Source organism: Lipophrys pholis (genome assembly GCF_963383615.2).
Source record: "Lipophrys pholis genome assembly, chromosome: 6".
In the NCBI taxonomy this organism is placed as follows: Eukaryota; Metazoa; Chordata; class Actinopteri; order Blenniiformes; family Blenniidae; genus Lipophrys; species Lipophrys pholis.
In genome coordinates, this window is record NC_137629.1 from 1,814,972 (window position 1) to 1,833,179 (window position 18,208).

Sequence of the window (18,208 nt, forward strand, 5' to 3'; positions counted from 1 at the left end):
AGAGAGAGAGAGAGAGAGAGAGAGAGAGACAGAGAGAGAGAGACAGAGAGAGAGACAGAGAGAGAGACAGAGAGAGAGAGAGAGAGAGAGAGAGAGAGAGAAACAAGATTCAGAGTGGGACGATCAGCAGAATGACGAAACACAGAGAAACCGGCTCAGAGTGAATCTGCTGGAACGAAGCTGAACTCCTCCAACGTTCTGCTTCTGCTCAGCAATGAAATTCACTATTTCAATATATTCTGGTAAAGTGCAGCAATAGTAACACTAGTGGAGGAAAACACTGTGAAATGTCCAGAAAACTTCTCCTGTAGCTGTTGCATTCTGGGTATTTTTACAAACTCCCCCCGACAGCGCGGCTCTGAGGCGGTTTGAAAACAACCAGGAAGCGATATTAGCAGAGATATTAACCAACTCTCAGTACAGACTGTAATCGTTTGATTCAATCTAAAAATCCCCTTTACAATGCAAACCAAGTTCCCCAAAATATTGAGCATTTATTTTCACATGTACTGATTCTAATGGATTCTAATGGATTCTAATGGATTCTAATGGATTCTAATGGTGCTCGGCACCTCAGAGCAGCTATCAACTCTGAACGACTCCATAACTGAGCGTATTTCCAGGAAAAAGAACTTTTCTGACGACAACAGACTAAACAAAATGCAGTTCAAGTGATGTGATGATTTTATTATTCTCACGTTACTGTGGTCAAGCAGTTACCAGGATCTAATGTTACAGTTACAGTTACAGTTACCAGCAACATTAGAATATTATCTCGAGACGTTTCCAGGTTGAAGCGGCGGCTGCAGCCACCCTGCGGTGACCTCAGACCCTCCGACAGGTCAGCCTGCGACCCGGCGCTCCAGGACGGCCTGCAGGCCGAGCGGAGGGAATAGGACGCCCACCGTCTGACCGCAGGCACGTCTGTCCTCGCCGTTATCTGACCAACAGCCTGGAAGGAACCGGCGCCGGAAAAAGGTGGAACTATTGTCCCGACTTCCTGCTGGATGGACTCACGTCCTCCACCAGCGTTTATATTTATTTAGAGGCGCAGCAGAATACTGTCATTAAACACTGTCGCCATGGCATCATAAGAAGTTATGAGTATGTGCTAAACTACAATCAAAAGGACTATAAAATACTGTAATTAAGGCTGTGATATATTTGTTCTTAATGTGAAAAACGTCATTATTTCTGAATTTGCATGACATGTGACCCTGCTGCGTTGACCTGAAGGAAAACCTTCTGAATGTCTGATCTGAGATCAGCGGTTTTCAGGCTGGTTACAAATGAAATAAGAAAAATGGATTTCTTTGACAAGTTGGAGCTTAAATAGGCCGTTTCTTCTTCTCTGTTGGGTTCAAAGTTCCTGATTCAACAAATGGAGACAAAACTGTGTGACAATGTTTTATAACTTTTACATTTTTTTTCTGTAACTTCAAAACTACTAAACTGAGGTGAATTCCAGTCACTGAAAAATAAGATCGACTGCAAAAACAAATCATGTGGAGGAATTTAATGAATTGTAATATAACGTCAACGTATTGAACTCGGGGTGTAGTTTTTTCAGGAGACCAGCAGGGGGATGCTTGAGGAGGAAACGTCTGTAGAGTTTCATTAAATTCTGATTCAGGTCCGGAACAGAGAAACAATCCAGCGTCTGCAGCCACATTCAGTCACCGACTGATCACAACCAGCGCATCATGAGAAAACACAGTCAGGCACTGGGAGATCAACTCCCCACAGAAAGACCTGCAGACTCAAACCAGGGAACTTCCTGCTGTGGAGCAGCACTGCTCACCACTACACCAGCCTGAGGCCCCCTTTCAAAGGAAAACACCTCGTTTTTACATTTGAGTTTGCATATGGCAGTGTTTTGAAAACAATGTCTGTTTCTATGGCAACGGCAGAAACACAGAAAATCATTTAGTTAACACGCGCACGCACGCACGCACGCACGCACGCACGCACGCACGCACGCACGCACGCACGCACACACACACACACACACACACACACACACACACACACACACACACACATCAGAGAACAATGAGCTCTAAACATGAACACCAGGAGAACGTGGACATTCTAGTGTACAGACCACCAAGTTGGATTGTTATTATGGTGACTGTCAAAATAAAACTGCCAAATTGGATTGTTATTGCGATGGCTGTCAAAATAAAAGTACCAAGTTGGATTGTTATTGCGGTGACTGTCAAAATAAAACTACGAGTTGGATTGTTATTATGGTGACTGTCAAAATAAAACTACCGAGTTAGATTGTTGTTACGGTGACTGTCAAAATAAAACTACCGAGTTGGATTGTTATTACAGTGACCGTCAAAATAAAACTACCAAGTTGGATTGTTATTATGGTGACTGTCAAAATAAAACTGCCAAATTGGATTGTTATTGCGATGGCTGTCAAAATAAAAGTACCAAGTTGGATTGTTATTGCGGTGACTGTCAAAATAAAACTACCGAGTTGGATTGTTATTATGGTGACTGTCAAAATAAAACTACCGAGTTAGATTGTTGTTACGGTGACTGTCAAAATAAAACTACCGAGTTGGATTGTTATTACAGTGACCGTCAAAATAAAACTACCAAGTTGGATTGTTATTGCGGTGACTGTCAAAATAAAACTACCAAGTTGGATTGTTATTACGGTGACTGTCAAAATAAAACTACCAAGTTGGATTGTTATTACGGTGACTGTCAAAATAAAACTACCAAGTTGGATTGTTATTACGGTGACTGTCAAAATAAAACTACCAAGTTGGATTGTTATTACGGTGACTGTCAAAATAAAACTACCCAGTCCAGGAGAATATGAACTGGGAGTCATGACACCACGGAGGAATCTTTGCTGTGATTTGTCTCTACTGAGCGTGTGCAGAAGTACTAGTTAGTACCAGCCCGGTGACCACGATCAGGAGCCGAGTGGTTTCAGCAACAAACAAAACGCTGTGAAAGTTTTGTGTTTTCACTCGTCGTGTTAACGCGCCTGAGAAGAAATAACTCATAAGAAAAAAGAAGTGAATCTTGAGACAGATTCTAACGATAGTTTAGGACGTCCAGCGTTCAGCCACAGAGAATGAAAAGTGTTAATGTCAACATGTAGTTAGAAAATAAATCCTTCTTTGATTCAATAAAAAGCTTTTTATGTCTGTTTTCCCAAAAGGATGGGGAAATGTTGCTCAGTGTGTTTTGTCTCCTCGGTGTCCAGTGTGTGACGTCTCTGGAGCCGCAGTCTCTCCTGTTGGATTCACCAGATTAAAATCTCCGATGCAAACAGACGCTCAAGACTCTCAGATTGTTTGTCTGTTTGTTTCTATTCAACGTGTGGAACCAAAGAGCAGCTCTGAAAAGGCCAGCATGATGAACACAAACAAGGTTTTTCTACTGTTTCTCCCCTCTTAGCTGCTTTATTCTCACTTTTAGTGAAGCTAATGTGATTCAGGCTTTTCACGGGAAAATATCACTTTTTGTTCTTGAGTTTCCTCAGAAACCGACGTCTGTTTCACGGCTTACACTTTCACGTGTTTATTCATTCCCGCCAGGTAAATAAATCAATTCTGCATTTTAGAAACTGTTTGCCGTAACGTGGCACCGTTCATCCGACTTCAAGATTGAAATCATCATTTTCTCTTTTAGGAGCATTTACATGAGAGGAATTGTCCACAAACCAGAAGAAGTTTTTAATATTTCCTTTGTCGTTTCCTTCAGAAGTCGCCTGTGACACTTTAAAGTGACTGTTTTCCCCCCAATGGGAGAGCAATCCAGCAGTAATGGTTCAGGTAAGGCCAACGTGATGGTGCTCTGCCAGCTTCACACGCTCACTTTCTAAAAGAAAGAAAGAAGCTGAAATGTTAAAGTTGCAGTCACTATGTGAGCTGAGACACTTCAGCCAATACCAGCCAGTTCAGATCTGAAATATCATTTTGCTTTTCATCATCCAGCTGCAGCTAATGTTTATTTCCATTATAAAATAAACCTGCAACCACATAAAAGTGAAAAAAATCCAATAAATGTTTTATTTAAGTTTTTTTCTTTTTTTTTTGGGGGGGGGGGGGGGGGGGATCTAAATTAAATTAATTTGAATGTGAATTTCAGCATTTTAAATCAGAGTATTACTGCAAACCCCTGATGTTTTTTAATGTACGTTTTATTCGATTATTCCATTAATTTATACATTTTCATTAAGCGCAGTGACCTCGACAGGTCCTGAAAGGCGCCTAGAAATAAAATGCATTATTGTTGTTATTATTGTTCTCTTTATTCTGAAAATTATGTCACCAAGGTTTTTTTTTTAATTTTCTTACCAAATGTAAGTTGAAAGATAAAAGTACTAATAAAAGCATTTCTGACTTTAAACATGTTATTTTCACACAAATAGAGAACCCCTGCATGTTATAGATCTGGAACATCGTTTTCCACGTTTCTTTTTCCTTCATTCAATAATTATCAAAACAAAGTTTTCAGCTTGAGTTCGGATATCAAAGAGAAATATTCCACTGATTTTAATGTTGAACACATTCTGCTGGATTTTAACAGAAATCCAAAAGATTCCATATAAAATGATGTGAGGAATGAGTGACACAACTTTTTTTTTATTTTAGGTGAGAACAACCTGATTTTTTTTTCTTTTTCTTTTTCACACTTCTCAATGTGACGATAATAAATGGAAAGTGTTTGTTCTGGTGTGGAGGAGCATCTTCACTGTTTTCTTTGCATTTCCTGGAGTAAATGAAATAAAAGGAGAAGTGATGATTAATCAGAGTCCTGAGGAAGAAACGTGGAGGTGGCTCCTCTTTAATCCTCCTCGGTGGACCTTCCAGCTCGGCGCCAACTTGACCTCTACATCATGAGCCTATTCATGTCAATGTGACACGCGGCGCGACGGGAACAGATCCACTTTGCTCCTGACAGGAACAAGGGATTTGGCCATAATGAACACTCCAGTTGCTCCGGTTCCACAGCAAAGCCAATGAGTCAGGACTGTGGCTCCATTTGAATAATGACTATGAGACGTACACACACATCTGACGAATGGCGTGCCAATCACTGCTCCTGATTGGACGTCTATCTGCTGAGGAAGAGGCGGCCATTAGGCCCGTCGTCCGCCGCGGGAGCAGAGAGGCTCCATCCCGATGGGTATTATTATTACTATTATTATTATTATAGCGCCGCCATTAAGATGCTTTTGTTTAGCCTCCGTGTTGTACTTTTACTTACTGAGTCTCCGGCTCTCCGCCGCTGAATATTAATGTCCTCTATGCTAATGGCTTTACGGCAGCTGAGGTCGGCCAGGCTCCTCCTCTGAATGTTAATCCGCCCGCTCATTTGCATACGCTTAAGTGTCAAATTCCCCCACAAATCATGGGAGCCGCCGGCGTCACGGCGAGGCCCAGAAACAATGTGGTCGCAAGCGTATGCAGAGCATCAAATCCACATCAGAGCCTGTTTAGATTTCCAGGTCACAGCAGGTTCACACTGTGTAAAATGAAGGTAATGGGATAGCAGGAATACAGCCGGGGCAGGTAATAAGTATGAATGGAGCCGGTAATAAGGTTGGGAGAGAAACAGACCCTGAGTCATCACAGGAGCACGACTGTTTCAGCTGCAGCTCAGTTATCAGTTCAAAGGTGAGCGCTGATCCCAGACAAACAGCGAGCGCTGCCTCGCGTCCTGAGCGTTTAGTCCTCCTTATTTCCTTGAGTGCACGGCAGGTGAAAAGGTGGCTGGTGAGAGGAAACAATAAAAAAAAACTGCTTCTCTGCATAATAAAGGCAAAGCCAAAGGCGAGAAATACAAGTTTTTTTTGTGTTGTTGGTGAGTCTGATGTGGGAAATATGAATAAATCAAACAGAAAACATCAAATTAATCTGAATTGAATTTAATCTAATTCCTTCATTATATACAAACCGCATGTTATCGCCAAACCACTCAATGTTTCAAGAAATCAATGTTCACCTGTGGAAGTGAGCATCAATGTTTAGGTTTAGAATTTTATTTGAAGTTTCACGTTTATGTTGATTCAATATGATTCAAACATGTAAGAGTTAAAAAAAAAAAAAAGAAGTATTAATCGATGCACATTTGCCTCAAAGATCCACATAATTCAAAGCCAAATGTTCCAGATTTCATTCAGGCTCCGTCATCACTGGTAAATCTGAGCAGATTAGTCCTGTAATTGCTGATCTTCAGGACCAGATGAAGTGATTGTTTAGATAATCAATCATTAATCCGTTCATGACTCACCAAGCCAAAGCAACATTTTCAACTTCAGCATAATAAATGGTTCTTTCCATTTTAAAACATTTCCTGATTCTTCAACAGGTCAAAAAGTAGCTGTGATGAACTGGAATTTAAATATACACATTAAATATACACAATAAATACAACAGGTATTTAACTAACCGATCAAACAGCCTGAAGACGGATTGAAAATGTCGCTCTGTCATCATACCGTTAATAATCTGTTTAATCTGTGATCTGATGGTTAAAACACGCCTGAACATTAAAATCAAAACAATCAAACTTTAAAACCAACTGCAGGTAAAATGACTCAGCACTGCCCCCTACTGTACAACAGAGGCATAACGTTTTTCACAGCGTCCCGCTTTAAGTAAAACAAAGTCCAACAAAACAGCTTCATGTTTTTTTACATGATTATAAACTGAATGTGGCGCAAAACTAATTCCGACTGAAAAAGTTGAAAATGTCTGAGCTTAACTGATAAACGATGGAAATGATCATTAGTTTCACACCTCAAACAAAGTTTCTCCACACTGCGAGCGACAAGAAGATCCAAACACACAATAATAGACGACACCCATCAGTGTCTCTACCGTCAATAAAAATCTCAATCTTCAAGACAAATTCAAGAATAGTTTTTTTTCTGACTTTTCAAAGCTTGAAAAATAAAAAGATTTTACAATTCTGGGTTAAACGTTTCTCTCGATAGCTAAATTTCCTTCTGGATTTCTCTAAAATGTGTTTTCTGTTATTTAAAATATCATCAGACAGTTAAAACATTTTTTGAATGACATTATTTTGTGCTTTAGGCTGAATTAATTTCCCACAGTTGGTCTACATCATTGCTGGGAAATGAATCAACTCCTCCAGGAAGGTTTGCACATATTGTGATTTGCATGAAATGGGCAAATTATGATTGTCTGGTTGAGATGCATGAGGTTTTAATTCCGACATGCTGTAACTTTTCTGTGCACAAAGCAAATCATAATGCATTGCACATTTTTATGTTATTACAAATTACAGAAATCCAACACCAGTGACCCATCCTGTTTTATGTGGAAGACATGGTTTAAGGCAGCGAGCCGTCCGGCCGTCGTTTGGACGGTCAATGTTCGGAAAGACGGATGAAGAAAATATCGTACGTGTTGCTCAAAGCTTCTGAAATATCTTAGAATGTCCATCACTACTTGTCACAACCTAATTTTTCCCAAATTCATCTTTTTTTAGCTGGAATAAAGCGAATTATCGGCTCGTTTGGACGAAGCACAACTGACTTGCGGTTTGTATTACGCCGAGTAACGAGCAACGTGATTGGCCAGTTGATACCATGTGGGCTTTACGTTTTAAAAGGAGGCCTCTGATTGGTTCGTAATTCTCGGACTCATTCTGAAGCCGAGACGAGGAATTTGGTGGATTTTCCTTTCCACCATGCTGAGGAATTCTATCTGCAGAATCCACACAGGTGGTTTTAATTAAATGGACCTATGATCTATCTAATTTTTCACTTCCAAAATTAAATGAGAAAAGGAAATATTTTACTCTTAAGGACCAAAAATTTTGGACACCCATCATTTTTGGATGGACACCCAAAACAACCATGTGTGGAAGTCAATGAAACAACAGATTAAAATCTAATCTAGCAGATTTTCAGTGGACATGATCAACTGTGCTGTTAGATTGGAGAAATACAACATTGTGTCATTGAGAGAATTTCAATGCAGAAGCATTGTGCATTATCATCTTATCAGTTCCACAAATATAAACAACATAAACAACACCTCAGTCAATGTTTAGTCCCTTTCACTCATTGTGACAACAAGTCCTGGATTTAATGTGAGGATGTGTGAATAAACTTAAGGAAAAAAAAGCTTTATTATGTGGCTGCTGACTGTCTAACTCCACCTCAGTCCACACAACAGACCAGATTATCAGTGTAATTATAGGAATCCAGTGAGTCTTCCTCTCCTCGGCGTCGAGTCGAGTCGACAGCGAGCGCCAGCCAAGCACATTCAAAAGCGTCCTCATGAATAAGACAAATGGAAGAATTTCTGCTAACTTCAGTTGGGCTCCTCTGGAGAAGAGGTGTCACAGCCACAGAGGCTTAGTCAGTCCGCCGTTAAAGAACCTGCTTCAGAACGCCACAAACCAGAACCGGAGTGAGTCACTTTGGCCTCCGCCGCCTGCCAGCCGAGGCTGAGGTTCAGGAGCTCGCAGCCTCTCTTCCCCACGATGCCAGTCCCTGGAACGAATCTCTGCTTGACTGTTAATTCTGAGCAGGCTTGACCGGATCAACAAAACACAGCAGAACGTCCAGTACTGTCACGTCACACACTCGCCATTACAAGTAATTTTTTTAAATATAATTTGATAAGCAGTTTGTCTTTATTCTGAACGCCGGCAGCTTCTTTCTGACACAGAACCTTCCTCTTGTTCCACACGTCTCAACTGTTCCTCAAAGTCCAGAAAATGTCTCCCAAACATGATTTCAACCTCGATATCTGCATCTTAAACTGTCAGATTACAGCTGTTGAAGCTCCCGGCGGCTGCTTCAACACAAGAGATTTTCATTATGTCACACAGCGACGTGGTGTCGACGGTCTTAATCCCGGATAAATCTATCTGAGGTTCTGTTATTGAAGTTTATTCAGCTGACCTCCAACAAGTCCTCACAGAAAACAGGAAATACTGGACATTTTTCTGCCTGTGGAGGCCGTTTTTATCAAACCAATTCATTTATTTGTGAAAAAATGCTCATATGACATCCATTTCACCCTGTTTATCCACAGGGCGAGACGGGGGGGGGGGGGGGGATTGAACCACTAACCCTTCAGCTGGAAGTGGAATGCTCCTCAGACTGAGCCACCGGGCTCATATAACCATGGTGTTGATTTTAGTTGTCATTTTGTTCTTTTATCAACCAATAATAAACCAGCAAATCTCATCTCAGAGTCTCTTTGAGCCCAAAACTGCAGCAACAGTCAGAGCAGCACCAGAAACAACAACAACAACAACAACAACAACAACAACAACAGAGATCTGAAAATTTCCCCCAAAAAGTCTTAACGGTTCTATATTTTACTGCAAACTACTTGCAGGAATGTTTCCTCTCTGGATTGAAGCCCTGAGGGTTTATAGGAAGTCCCCCCAAAGCTACAAGTCATTAAAACACACTAAGTCGTGAAAACAACACATCAATTTCTGCCAATGACTATTTTCAGATTTCCTTAAACAAACACAGCAGCCGAATCTGCAGAAGCAGAAAACACCTGTTGGAAAAAATAGATCATTCTTTGAAACTTCAGTTAACTAGCAGAACTTCAGCCATTAAAATCCAACAGATACGGATCTGCAGCAGCTGTTAGCAGCAAAGCCACGATGAAATATTGAAGAAACAGGAACATTTTCATTCAGATAGAATCCAGATTGTGTTTTCTTTTTTTTTTGGGCTGAAAACATCGAAATCTTCCTGTTTTGTAAGAACAGCAGCCTGACCTGGCTCTGATACCGACACGCTCCTGCTTCCACGTGTGCAGCGACTTTTAAAGTTGTGTTGGAGGAGATGGAGCTGAGCGGCAGCGGCGATAAAAGAAAGAGCAGGATGACCCTTCAGACGAGCGTCGTCATTAAGGAACCAGCAGCTGACCTCGCTTTAGAGCAAGTAAACAGCTTCCCCTCCTCTGTCTCAGCTGAAGCCAGAGAAACAAAGACATTATGCTGAAAGCAGCTCGACAAAAGGCAGATTCCTCTGACAATCATTATTCTTTACATCATGCAGGTTTCACGGCCACTGTTTTGCATCCGTGAGGATAATTACTATATAGAATTTTGTTAAAAGCTTGAACTGAGCTGGATGGCACATCTGGACGCAAACAAACCCGCAACACTCAAAGCTTCAATTTCTCTGCTATAACTTCTTCATTATATTCACAACCTGCATTTTAATCAAACAATAACTGCTGAAGAGGAGACATGAGAAACTCTCTCACCAAGCAGGAGAAAAAGATGCAGCAAACACCAACAGGAACGAAAAACTAATTATATTATTATGCAATTAAATCATTTAGTCTGAGGAGATGACGGTAATACATTAAATTGCTATGTGTCTCTGTAACGTGTTTCTTGTGTTCAGATCAGGAAACTCTTGTGTTGCAAAATACCAATGGCATGTTTGTCTGGACTGGATATACAGCGAGGGTTACATTTAACATTATTTGTGTGTGTGTGTGTGTGTGTGTGTGTGTGTGTGTGTGTGTGTGTGTGTGTGTGTGTGTGTGTGTGTGTGTGTGTGTGTGTGTGTGTGTGTGTGTGTGTGTGTGTGTGTGCGCGCGGTGATTGCACTCGGCGTCTGGCTATGTGTGGTACAGGAGTCGAGGTCCACTGGGGCCCGGACCACTCCGTATGAATAATGCATCAGACCGGGCCGCTGCATCTCAGCAACATTGCCTTGGTCTGCTTGAAGTTGCAAGTTTCCTCTTTAGGAAAGTCAGCATCATTCTGCAAGCTGCTGCTGCAGAAACTCAGCTGGAGTCCGGCTTGAAAAGATTTCCAAAATAACTGGAAAAATAAAAAATAAAATAAAATTATAGAAAATAGTTCACTGCAAAAGGTTTCAGCAGAACTTTCTTCTTTTAAAAGCCTCAAGGGAAATAAATCAAAAAGCCAAGTTGTTTTAAAATATTAAATCAATTAGTCACTGATAAATCAAACTATAAATCTTAGTGAACATGCTGGAAAATCAACTGCACACTGCTTTTCTATCGCCATGCTCTATGAAGGGAAATTGAGTTTTTGGTTTTGTTTTGGACGGCAGGTCAGATCAAAACAAGACATTTTCAAGAGGTCACAGGGCTGGAGGAACCCAAAAAATTACGATTTGCTGACATTTGATAAACAAAAAGATTTTTCCTGTCAATGGGGAGAAATATTAAGAGGTTAATCAATACTAAATAAAACCCCTGAGCTGCAGAGTTCAGAAAGTCAGTGGTTAAGCTGCAGAAATGTGCTTTTTCATAGAATTCTGCTTGTTTGTGTTCCTCTGTGAGCACAACTTGACATGTTGGATGAACTTTTTATCTGCAGATTTACACATTGTGATGAGAAAAGAGATGCTGGAGATACGACTCAGACCGGATCACTGGACGTTCAGTGGGAGAGAAATTAATTCACCGCATGTAGTCATGAATTCACAATCAGGCCACTTTCATTGACAAACTCTCATGGATCTCAGCATGTTTTGATTTAAACACTCAAACTCTCTGTTAAGTGGAGCCAGTTCAGCTCCTCCATGGACGAAACACGATATGCAAATATAGAAACAAATATGTAAATGTATGTAAATTAATTAACTGCATTGAAAAGGCTACTTTGCATCAGTGTCAGTGGTTTTTTGGACTTTTTTCAATGTCATAATTAGTTATAGTAGAATGAAAGTTTCTTTTATGAATGAGTCACATCTTAAATTAATAGTTTCAGGAGAAAATCACAGCGAAGTTTGACAAAATGATTTTCTCTACTTGAATATTAAAAGTAACGTGTACCTGAGGTGTGCCCTCACCTGGAGCAGGTTAATTGACCACGTGAGGAGCTCCACCTCCATCACACACAAAACGTTTTCCAAGTTCAAGACGTGCAATGTGTCGGTTCGTTGCGCGCACGCACGCACGCGCACGGAGCCTGTTTACTTTCACCTCAGGAATGTTTGGTACTTTGGCATCTCGTCATCCGTCCTGATGAACGGATCCGTCTCCCCCCGCAGCCCGCAGCCCGCAGCCCGCCCGCCCCGAACCGGACCTCCCGGACCTTCCCTCACCCCCGCCGCTCAGCGACTCCCCCGCCCGGCACCGCCACCTCTCCGCACAGGCACCGGCACCGGCACCGGCACCGCGGCGCGGCGCAGCGGCGGCGGCGGCGGCGGCGGCGGACGCGTCCGGTCGGGCTCACCTCTGTGCGCGCCTGCAGCCGCTTGTTCATCTCGTAGATCCGATACTCGGGCTGGACCATGTAGGGCGAGTGTCTCCGGTAGAAGGGTCCGAAGGGAGAGGAGTAGAACGGGTCGTGGGTCGGGTTGGACATTGTGGCTCCTGGCGAGGCGCGCGGCGCGTTTTCAACATCCAGCGGGCGAAGCAGCGCACATGGGAGTGCGATGCTCAACGAAGACCCCCAAGTGGAAGCAGCCGCTGTCGAGGCTGAGCTGCACTCTGCAAGTTGGCCTGCCTAGTTCTCTGCTATAGCGTGGAGCTGGAGGAGGAGGAGGAAGAGGAGGGGGAGGAAGAGGAGGGGGAGGAACGGTGCTGGAGAGGAGAGGAGGGGGGGCGCAGGATTGGAGGGGGGGGGGGGGGGGGGGGGGGGGGGGGTCGTTTCCTGTTCCCTTAAGACCAACACTCAGTTTTGCACTCTTGCAAAGTTCAAGTCAGACCTCGGCGTGCGCGCGGCGTGTCACCTGCTTTGTGTGTTTTCCTGCGTAAAGTGAAGCGTTTCCATCGACTCACACGATCCAGGGATTTTTAATAGTTTCCACTGTCCGACTGTAAACAGAAATCAGTTCCTACTCTGGACCTGAACACAAACTGAATTCATCCAACTGAATTAAAAACGTGAACAGAGGTGTAGTCTTAATTACAAACACAGTTTTTGGTCATATATCGATGTAATAATGTAAAATACTGATAATTACACACGACATATGTCTGATTCTAGATATCTAAAATTATATTTTGAGATAAACCTGCTATAATTCCTTCGTCTGTGATCAGTGATGTTAATATAATCTAAATGCTCCCCACAGGCTGCAGCTCAGGATCATCATGATGTTTGACCTCCAACTTGTCTGAGATACACAACAACAAAGAAAACAGCTTCTTCTTAACAAATGAAATGCCTTTATTACCTTCACAGTATTAGTTACACATCTATAGAATGATTTGATCAGCAGGACATTCCTACTTCTCAGCTTTGAGTCTCAAATCTGTATTAATATTAAAATGTATTGACATGTTTGGACAAAGCTCATTTTAAGATAAAGAACCAAATAACCTCTGTGTCGTCATTCACCAGCATGTATTCAGCCTGACTTCAGGAAAGACATACTCTCCCTACAAAACACTGCAAAATCATTTTGATTGATTCAACACAACACGGTTTTAGTTTTTGAAAATCTGCAAATTGTTTGTCAACCACTGACTGAAGCTTGATGCTCGTGCTTCTTTATTCCAAGCATCCTCACATTGTTCAGATGGTTTCATAATGTAGAGAATCACTTTCATTTGTCAACAAACACAACAGCCAGATGCAAACCAGTCCGTTACCCGTTAACACTGAACACTTTGAAAACCTTCTTTTGATTTTTGGAAATTAACCACATTTTTCTTTTTATTGCTTCAAAAGTCTTTTGAATGGGATAAATTTATTACTTGATTTCTGACAAATGCTGCGCTCTCTGTGAGTACTACTGGAATATGACATAATTACCTTCGTCAATGAAAATTGGGGCAGAAGTTGATGTTTACTGTATTTCTGAGAGTATTTATTTATTTATTGGTTTGTATGTATGTGGGGATGCATGTATATATGTGAATGTATGTATTTTACCAACTTTTTGCAAAAACTATTTACCCGAAATGCATGAAATCGCTCTAGAGCGTCGTTCTTGTTCAGAATGTGCGTAAACGAAGTAGAAATTAGAATATAAATAAACTCTCACATGCAGTGTTCAGACACGACGTCTTAATTCTAGCTTGATGCATCAGTCATCATCATCATTTACATCATTTTAATAAAGATGTTTCGGTCATCGTCATGACAACTCTCACACCACCTCCCCGTCCAGTGATTCAATGTACCATCTTGTGGTCAAAACTGGTACTGCAAGACCAGGTGGGCTTTGGCTAATACTGTATAACTGTAGAAGTATCACAATTCTTTTTTTATTATTTTAGTTTATAATGATCGGCACCATACAAACATGTTCGACATTGCACATGTTCATTAAATTGAAGTTGGTGTGCTTCTCATCTTTGCTCACAGTGTTGCTCTCTGGACCTGCAGAGCACCATGGACCCGTGTTGTGAGCGACAGATAACACTGTTTTATGTGTACTCAGATTACTGCAGGAAGTTTCCTCTCTGATTTATGAGCTGATATAATCACTCAGTATTCATTTCTCACCTCAAGAAAACTCCTGAAATACGCCCCTTTTTTTAAAAGACACTATGATTACTACCAGAGGAAGTGATGAAGACATAAGACAGAAAAATCACAAAACTTTCTCCTGATATGTGATTCTCACAGTTTTTGCTATTTTCCTCAAAAATGTATGAAGGTTCCCTCATTTAGGTCTGAATCTGTGAGAAAACCAGGTGACAAATCAAACGTGTTCAGACCCAAAAGAAACAAACACACTTTAAAGCGGCGATGATAGGACTTCATCTATTGATATCTGTTTTAACAGATTAAAACATCACCTCATCTTAATCAGCACAAAGAATATTAAAATGTATATACCTCACACAGGTCAAGATATACAGTACAGTCCACTCTGGATCGTTCTTGTTTAAAATAAACCATTATACTTGTTTAATATTACAGAACAGAAAACATCACTTATCTAATAAAAATCACGTTCTTGCACATTTGGATGAAAATAGAGGATTATAAAAATTTTAGCCCATTTAGACTTTTATTTTTTAACAATTAATTTTCAACCAAAGTGTTATTGTTGTCAGTTTAACACTTTCCAACAGATTTTTATGACATATTATTAAAATTCTATATATTTTTGAGACTTTTTAAAGTGACTTTTTTTAAAGTAGGTCTTGAAATAACCTTTAAATCAGGGGTGTCAATCATAAGGCTCCAATCCTGCAAACCAAGAAAATTTTCAAATTTTTAAAAAAAAAAACACTGATGTTTTAAACAAAGCTCTTCGGAGCAGCGACACTGAGAGCCGAGCTGAGATCTCCGTGATTCTGTCAGAGGAAGTCCGTTAAAACTCCCAGAATGCAACAGTGATAGAAGTTTTCTAGATATTTCACTGGATTTTGCACCAGAAGGTTTCATTAAAATGGTCTTTATGTTGAGATTGGAGTCATTTTTCTCTTAGTAATGTTTTGGTTTTGTGAATCTGCTGTGTCTGTGTGAGCTGGACTGGCTCCGCCCACACATGCCCATCTTGGGGAGAGGAGGAAGTACTTCCTCTCGTGGTGCCATGTGCCAGAGCAGAGCTGCCTAATTGTGGGAGGAGTCAAAGGGAGGGCCTACCTTGATTGGGATTGGCTAAACCCCCGATGACACTATATAGGGTTTGATTCCTGATTGGCTGCTTGGAGCAACACACTTTTTAAACCCTGAAACAAGCCAGGGACAGAGAGGACAGACTGTCTTCACTTCTGGGACGTCAGTCCAGGTATGGGGACGAGTACTACTGCTGGAGAACCTTTAGGAAGTGGATTCTGCATATTATGAGCGCTTTAATGTTAAAGGTTATTTTGGCACCACTGATTTAACTGATTTATTTAGTTTAACTCAGCAGTTCATGAATCAACTGTTCAGTGTGATTCTTACTTCTAATTTCTAATTTACAATTTTCGTCTCTACGGTACTTCAACTGAGTTGATTGGTTTTCTTCCATTTATTCATTGAAGCTGTCACAGTCGTTATTGCAGGACTGTTTGACCGTGTGGAAAAAAAACCTAATGTGTTATATAAATAAAGGTCTGAACTTCACACTGACCCCAGCGTTATGGGAAGATCTACGTGTGTCCAAACTGATAATTAAAGGTGTGAAGCTTCACGATGACAGATGCTGAACATCAACGCAGCTGATAAACAGTCCATTTAATATGTTGTGTGATTTTATAATGCGGTATTGATCGAGCCGCCTCTGATCGATGCTGCTAATGACGAGTCTCAGTGTCAGGCTGGTTATGCTGGTTAAGTGGTACACTGGTGATTAGAGGAAGGTGCTGCTGCAGTTTACTGGACAGAATGTCACCCAGCGTGTGTGTGTGTGTGTGTGTGTGTGTGTGTGTGTGTGTGTGTGTGTGTGTGTGTGTGTGTGTGTGTGTGTGTGTGTGTGTGTGTGTGTGTGTGTGTGTGTGTGTGTGTGTGTGTGTGTGTGTGTGTGTGTGTGGAGTGTTTTACAGGACCATTTTACATTTTGATTTAATAAATATCTGGATGGTTGTGGGAGAAGATTCCAGACATAAAACACGAGCAACAATGGCTCTGGTGGGAGAATAAATATATTCATCCATCCATCCATCCATCCATCCATCCATCCATCCATCCATCCATCCATCCATTTGTGCATTTATCCACCCAGTTATTTATTCATCAATCGATTCATCCACCTTTCCATTAATAATCAATCAATACATCCATCCAGACATCTATCCATTGATCCATCCATCCGTTCATAGTGATGCGTTCACGACACAGGAATAGTTCTGGGTCCTAAATGTAACGATTGCTGTTAAAATTGCTGCCATTCCGTGACTTAAGAGGAACCGCAGCAGGCGATGAGTGTAAAGAGATTCTGCAGGTGTTCTGCAGGTACTTTGTTCTGTGGATTCGCTCTTTGGTCTCTTTGTGGTCCCAGACCGACTTCCTGAGGTGCAGATCAGGTCTCAGTGGGCGTCGAACCATCTGCTGCAGGACTTGTTCTGCTCGCCGCTGGAGGTGCTTCCTCTCAGCTCCGCCTGTCGTCCTGCTGCAGGACGGGTGTGTGACTCCTCACTGTCTCCTGGTGGCGCTGCATTATAAAGTGTAATATCCAGCATTAGAGTCCTTATTTTGGCTGAACAAAGACCAATAACATAATAATAACTTGTCAATAATGAAAACAATAGTAGTAACAACGTATGTAACCTCAGTGAACGAATATGATCATTATTACCATCGATCAGAACAATTATCGATGAGCAAACTGCAAAGAAAGCATTTATTCAAATAATTCTGACTTATTTAACATTTATATTATCGATCGGTAGCAGTTTTCACATTTCCAGATGATCCATTTTAATGCAAATTAGATACAATAACAGCTTAAAATAAAATTGGTTGAAATGTTTCATGAGAATATTGACAAGTTAGTATATCACTGCATTTAAATTGGCCAAAATTCATCTGGTATTGGAAGAATTCACTTTAATGGGCATTATTACAAGAATTATTACAATATTAGTTGCTGCAGCCCAGCTTTGACAGAAATAATAATAATAATAATAATAATAATAATAATAATAATAATAATAATAATAATAATAATAATAATAATAATAATAATAATAATAATAATAATAATAATAATAATAATAAAAAGTCTGATTCAAATAAACTCTGGTGCAGATTTAGAACAGATCAAAAACGTCTGAACAGCATTTAATAAGTCTAACTTACGTGTTAATATGAAATAAAATGCTGTTTTTGACTCCCTAATACATTTTGTAATTAATTGTGAGAGAAAGTAGAATCGCCCCCACAATGAGCTTATCGTGCTTATTTTGTTCATAATGTCAAGAAGAAAACAGGTTTTCTGTTTCCATCTTTTGCACTGAAGACAGTTCAACGTGTAATAAAAAGCTTTTTTAAAGCTTCGTTCCAGAGAATCACACCTGATATGTGAATTTAACCTTCACTTCTTGCTAATGAGTCCTACTGCTCATGTTTTAATAAGAACACAGCTTTAGTTCTGCTTTTGCATCAATTTAACTAAATCATTTGCACAGAAGTGTAGATTCATTTGTCCTCTTGTCCAGATATTCCATAATGAGTCTAAGCACCACCAGTGCAGATCAAACCGTTTAAAACTTAAAAACCGTTTATATCTTCTTTGATTTGTTAGAAACAAACCTGATTTATTGTAAGAAAACATGCTTGTTGTGCAGCTTTTCCCTCTAGATTATTCAGGGAATCTTGAATTTCTTATTAAATGAACATAAATACATTC

The 18,208-nt window shown here is 40.7% G+C and overlaps 1 protein-coding gene across 1 annotated transcript in view; it reads right to left on the reverse strand.

Moving 5' to 3' along the window:
* The window catches only part of ldb2a (LIM domain binding 2a), a gene marked incomplete at its 5' end in the record, with an annotated part of 113,600 nt that extends 101,264 nt beyond the window's left edge, over nt 1-12,336 (reverse strand). Inside the window, one exon of the mRNA XM_080465536.1 lies at nt 12,205-12,336. Within this exon, the coding sequence (XP_080321662.1) occupies nt 12,205-12,336 (132 nt within the window). The remainder of the gene's footprint in view (nt 1-12,204) is intronic.
* Between the last annotated feature and the right edge of the window lie 5,872 nt (nt 12,337-18,208).